Below are 6,000 nucleotides of genomic sequence, written 5' to 3'. Positions count from 1 at the left end.
AAAAAAAAAAAAAAAAATGTGATCATGGAAGGAAGGAGGGAGAGAAGGAAGGGAGGGAGGGAGGGGACTCTGCAGGCTCATGCAAATGTTTCTTCAAGGGCAAGATCGGGGCAAGGTCTTCCAAGGTGGAAGGCCAGGGCGGGACAGGTGCCGAGAGAGGAACCTCAAGAAGAGGAGGGCGGGGCGCAGTGGCTCACACCTGTAATTCCAGTAACTTGGGAGGCTGAGAGGGGAGGATTGCTTGAGGCCAGGAGGTCGAGGCTGCAGTGGGCAATGATCGTGTCACTGCACTCCAGCCTGGGTGACAGAGTGAGACCCTGTCCCTTAAAAAAAGGAGAGGATGGGCAGGCAAAACAGAGTAGCCGAAAGGGCTGGCATGTGGAGGTAAGAGGGTGCCCCTTCTGAGAAATCATGGGTCTGGCATGGAGTAGAGCCCTCATCCTGGGCAGAAGGACTCTCAGAAATGGGAGGACAAAGCCCAGCAGGTTTCAGCAGGCAGACGGCGGGTGTGCAGGTTGCCTCCCACTGCCTGTCGTGGCCTCTTCCCTCTTCCACAAGCTTGTCCTTTTCCTTCCCTCTTTCTCTCCCGTCTCCAAATGTCTCTTCCCCAGATAGCTAGTTTTCCTTAAGACGGTTGTCATCAGAGATACGGTCATCACAAGAGATAGGGATAGCTTTAAAATTTGACTTTTGCATTGATGCATTCACCTACCACATTATTTTTCAAAACAAATATTTTGAACCCTTCGCATTTTTCTCTCCAAGACAACCACCGAAACCCTCTACCCCTCAGATATGTCGCTTTTTCGCTGCATGAAGCCTTTGGTTGCTTTCTTTTGTGTGGTGGCCTGATAATTTGGTAAAGCATCCACCCGCTGGTACCGAAATGGTAATTAGTAGGGTTTGTGAGATTGTGTGTCTCCCCATGTCCATGCTTCTAAATCCTCAGACAGAAGCAAGTTATCAAAATACAGTGTGGTCTTTTAAAATGCACTTCTGTATATTTCTGGACCTAAGTGTCGGGTGACCCTCTCTCTGGCTGTGGCATTTGGGGTGCATGAAGGAGTCTGCAGTGGCCTGGAGGGGGGCGGTCTGAGGGCTGGGTTGGAGCTGGTGGGGGTGTTGCTGTCCATGTCACTAATGCATGTCGACCCATGGTGGGCCATCGCCTGGTGGCCTGTGACAGAAGATAAAGTTCGAGCCAGGAGGCCATCTCCTGACTCGCCCAGAGAGCCTTGGCTGCCTTTGCTGGAAGGCAAAAGACCAAGAGAGGAAAGTGCCCCTGCCGGAACATTCCTCTCCCAGAGAAAGAACAGCCTCCACCAGCAATGAAAACCTTTCCAGCCCACTCCCTGACTCCCCAGGGCCTTATCTAAACTGGGAAAGGAAAGTGACCTCTCTTTCTTTTTCCCCTTGACTTGAAACATCCGAGACAAAATGAATCATCTACATTGTTTTTTTTTCTTCTCTCTCTCTCTCTTTTTTTTTTGACGTTTACAGAGCTCAGCCATCAGCCCCACTCCAGAAAGTTCTTCAGAGCCTCCTGGATAGTAAGTCGGCATCCCTCTTTTGTTTACATGGCTTAATGAATTAAATGTCAAAATGGGAAGGGAGGAGCTTGGGTTTGGGACCCAAAGTGTGTTTTGTGTGTATCAGTCTGGGTGACTTCAAATGATGCACAGTTGGGTGATAAGTGCAGCCTTTTTTAAAAAAAAATTTATTTATTTTAAAGATGTGGGGTATAATTCAGGGTTAAGTATACCAGTGGTCATTGTACAGGGAAAGTTTGGGCCTGACTTTGGTCCCCACTTAGCCTGGTAGGAGATCAGTTACCCTTATTGAAGCAGTATCCTCCCCTCCACCTCTAATTCCCCAGCCATGTCCCGCTACTGCCTATCCCTTTCTTATAGTATTATGGTAATTGTTCGGGGTCCACTTATGAGTGAGAACGTGTGGTAGATAAGTGCAGTCTTTTTTTTTTTTTTGAGTTGGAGTCTCACTCTGTCGCCCAGGCTGGAGGATAGTGGCACGCTCACGGCCACCGTAGCCTCAACCTGCTGGGCTCAGGTGATCCTTCTGCCTGATGAGTGCAGTCTTAATTGTAGTTTTCAAATTATTTTTCTTTCTCCTCTTCCCACTTAATTCTGTGATGGTTTCTATTACCTTTGATAAGTTTCCCCATGTTGGCATCTTCACCTTTAGAATGTGAATGTATTTAAGTTTAGAACCAAAGACTTCATTTGCTGGTTCTTGGGGAGAGGTAAGTGTGTGGCTGAGACAGGTCACACCTGGTAAGGTAGAGGGAGGGATGGTGAGGCTGGGGGAAGCCAAGCCCGGAGGGAGCCAGCTCACCTGATCCTCACAGATAAGGCCTGTTTCCCTGTCAATTCCCAGGCTGGGCGTGGTGACTCGGGCCTGTAATCCCATCATTTTGGAGGCTGAGGCAGGAGGATTGCTTGAGCCTCGGAGTTACCTGGGCAATACAGTGAAACCTCATCCCTTAAAAAAAAAATTATCAGGCCTCTGCCTAGTAGAGTGTCATCTGCTCCCTCGTGGGGTAACCACCAACCCCCTTCCTTGCCCGCTGCCTGAGTTGCGCTCTTATATTTGGATCAAATGACACACTCCTCAAGGGCAAAGCCTGTGTCTCCATATCGCCTGGGCACCCAGGACATTTGGGAAAGGAGCTTGTTCTGGGTGGAGTGTTTCCTTATCACCATCACACCTGATTGGCACTCTGCAATGTGACAAGGAGCAGTCACATCTGTTGCATGTTCTACGGTGCTGCTAAATCCACAGTGAGCAAAGTTGCTGAGTGTATGGATTTTTTTGAGTAGCATGACTGTGGACGCACGTCCTGCCTGCATTACCAGAGAAGGTGCTTTTGTAGGAGGGGTTTCATGTGAGGGTTGGTCCCCTGGGATTTGGGTATTTTGGTGGGAAAATGGGAAAACCTTCATCCTTTCAGGGTAGTGATCAAAATCTCTAGCTAGAGATCCATCATGCGAATTTTTCTTCCGTAAATCTGTGTGCTTCGTGGTTAACATATCCAGGAGCGTACAAAGGAATTGAGAAGATATATCAAGACCAGGCGCGGTGGCTCAGCCTGTAATCCCAGCACTTTGGGAGGCCAGGGCAAGAGAATTGCCTGAGCCTGGGGTTCGAGACCAGCCAGGGCAACTTGGTAAGGCCTCATCTCTACAATAAATCACAAAAACTAACCGGGCGTGGTGGTATGCATCTATAGTTCCAGCTACTTGGAAGACTGAGGCAGAAGGATTGCCTAAGCCCAGCAGGTTGAGTCTGCGGTGGCCATAAGCTTGCCACTGCATTCCAGCCTGGGCGTCAGAGTGAGACTCCAACTCAAAAAAAAAAAAAGAAGAAGATATATATATATATATATATCAAGACAGCAGCTAGAGGAAAGGTTACCTGCCTGGGAGGAGAGTTCTCACCTTGGAGAAGGCCTGGTACAGTATCTTGCACCCACTGTAGGGTTGGAGATCAAGCCACCAGCATGACAAGGAGGCTTCAGGGCCCAGGGGTGGCTGGGAGACCTTCTCCCTTTCCTCTCCGCTCTGGATCTGAGGCTCTCGCTCTTTTAAAGAGGTTTCCAGCCAGGCTCGGTGGCTCAGCCTGTAATCCCGCACCTTGGGAGGCTAAGGTGAGTGGATTGCCTGAGCCGTGGGTTCGAGACCCACCTGGGCAACTTGGCAAGATCTCATCTCTACAATAAATCAAAAAATTAGCCAGGCATGGTAGCGCGCGCCTGTAATTCCAGCTACTTGGAAGGCTGAGGCAGAAGGATCGCCGGAGCCCAGCAGGTCGAGGCTGCGGTGGCCGGGAGCGACCACTGCACTCCAGTCTGGGTGACAGAGTGAGACTCCAACTCAAAGAAAAGAGGTTCCCACAGAACTGTGCCTTCGGCTGTAAGGATGGCAATAAGTCACAGATCCCCTAGGCCCCAGAGGTGTGCTCTTAGAGGTGGAGCCCGCGGTTGACTCTAGGCTGCCTGCAGACCAAGAGCTTCCCCAAGCCCACAGCTCTCAGCAAGCTCCTTGGTCCCCAAGGCTACCCGTCTGTCTTCAGCCTGTCACTTGGGCCTCCTGACTGCCTGTGTGAACCCTGTGTCTGCTCTCTCCCTACCCTTCTTCATCCCCATCCCTGAAATGCACAAGGCAGAAAAGGCTGCTTCAGGGGGCCGGCCGAGCGGATTCCTTAGTCTGCTGGATCCAAGGCACAATGCTCCATATTATTTTGTTTGTTTGTTTGAGTTGGAGTCTCACTCTGTCACCCAGGCTGGAATGCAGTGGCATACTCACAGCCACTGCAGCCCTGACCTGCTGGGCTCCGGCAATCCTTCCGCCTCAGCCTTCCAAGTAGCTGAAAGTATAGGCACATGCTACCATGCCTGGCTATGGTAATGTTTTGATTTATTGTAGAGACGAGGTCTTGCCATATTGCTCAGGCTGGTCTCGAACCCATGGGCTCAGGCAATCCTCTCACCTCAGCTTCCCAAAGTGCTGGGATTACAGGTGTGAGCCACCGTGCCCAGCACTCCGTACTATAATAGGAATGTTAAGTGTAACCCTTTGATAGTGTGAAAAACACACACACACACACACACACACACACACACACACACACACACACATGCACAAAGTGGCAAATGAATAAAGCAGACTGTACTATTGAAAATTGGTCAGAAAAAAAAGTAGCTGCCATGGGCAGTCAGAGTAAGGAGCACAAGTCTTCAATAAAGTAATTTCAATGATTTATTGAGCATTTACTATATGCCAGGCTCTATACTTAGCATTTTATCTACTTCGCCTCATTGAATCCTCTCAGCACTCCAGACCCAGGTGTTATTTTTATCCCCATTTTATAAGTGAGGAAACAGGGACATCAGGGCCATGTAGAGCCAAGGTTCCACAGCTGGCTCTGGCATAGTTGTGTCCGGGATAGCCGCAGAGAGGTTCTGGGCCAGAGGTGTGGCAGTCAACTCTCAACGGCACCCTATAGATTGGAAATCTGGTAACACGATAGCAGAAGATGTGTACTAGGTTTTAATGTTTTTGAGATATTAAAAACAATTTAAGACTGGGCATGGTGGCTCACACCTGTAATCCCAGCACTTTGGGAAGCCAAGGCGGAAGGTCACTTGAGGCCAGGAGTTTGGGAGCAGCCTGGGCAACATAGCCAGACCTCGTCTCTACAAAAAAACATTGGTTTTTTAGTTAGCCAAGTGTTAGGTGCACGTGCCTGTAGTCCCAGCTACTTGGGAGACTGAGTTGGAAGGATTGCTTGAGCCCAGGAGTCTGAAGTTACAGTGAGCTATGACTTCACCTCTGTACTCCAGCCTATGCAACAGAGAGCCTGTTCCCCCCCCCGCAAAAAAAAAATCAAGCCACTATATAACATTGGGTTAGCAAGATTGAAGGGGACTAATATAAACCAATTGAAGGAGCAAGTTGTTTAAATTTAGACACTGGGTGCACATAAAGATATTTGATATATTCATTTACTAAGCATTCTTATTTGTCTCATTGAAAACGAGTCTCCAAATCCTGTTTTTCAGCCACAGCCTGAAATACTTGGCAGGAATGGATGAGCTTTTTTCCTCCTGCTATTCGGCCATTTGGGGATTCTACAGTCATCAGGCCTGGTTTTCTCACAGTTTGTCCAAAAGGGCAAGATTTTCCCTTATTTGGAATTGAGGAGCCCGCCTAAGCGGTGTCCTGACACAGAGGAATGTGTCCAGCCGCCCTTTGCTCAGCCAGTGAATGATTGCATCAATCTTCATGAGCGGGAATCAGCTCACGTAGCACCAGGGCAGACACCTTGCGAACTGAACCTGGCCCCTCCCGCTGGGCGGACAGGAATCATGTGTTGAAAGAAGCATTGGCAGGGCTTGACCCAAGGGACGAAGAGAGGAGTCACGATGGCCCGGGTTCACAAGTGGGCACCTGGAGAAGGGATGCTGTTAGGTCCATTTTCATA

General features: G+C 49.4%; 1 protein-coding gene across 4 annotated transcripts in view; it reads left to right on the top strand.

Moving 5' to 3' along the window:
• SORBS1 (sorbin and SH3 domain containing 1) overlaps positions 1 to 6,000 on the top strand; it is a 274,935-nt gene that overhangs the window by 208,811 nt on the left and 60,124 nt on the right. For all 4 annotated transcript variants that reach the window (XM_021713460.1, XM_021713459.1, XM_021713457.1 and 1 more), the window contains one exon: positions 1,501 to 1,550. In XM_021713460.1, coding sequence (XP_021569135.1) covers positions 1,501 to 1,550 — 50 coding nt within the window. The remainder of the gene's footprint in view (positions 1 to 1,500; positions 1,551 to 6,000) is intronic.

The sequence above is a fragment of the Carlito syrichta genome, unplaced genomic scaffold (assembly GCF_000164805.1).
Source record: "Carlito syrichta isolate Samal-C Ts95f unplaced genomic scaffold, Tarsius_syrichta-2.0.1 Scaffold304557, whole genome shotgun sequence".
Classification (NCBI taxonomy): Eukaryota; Metazoa; Chordata; class Mammalia; order Primates; family Tarsiidae; genus Carlito; species Carlito syrichta.
Note: the sequence above shows the minus strand (reverse complement) of the source record. Positions and strands in the feature narration are given on the sequence as shown.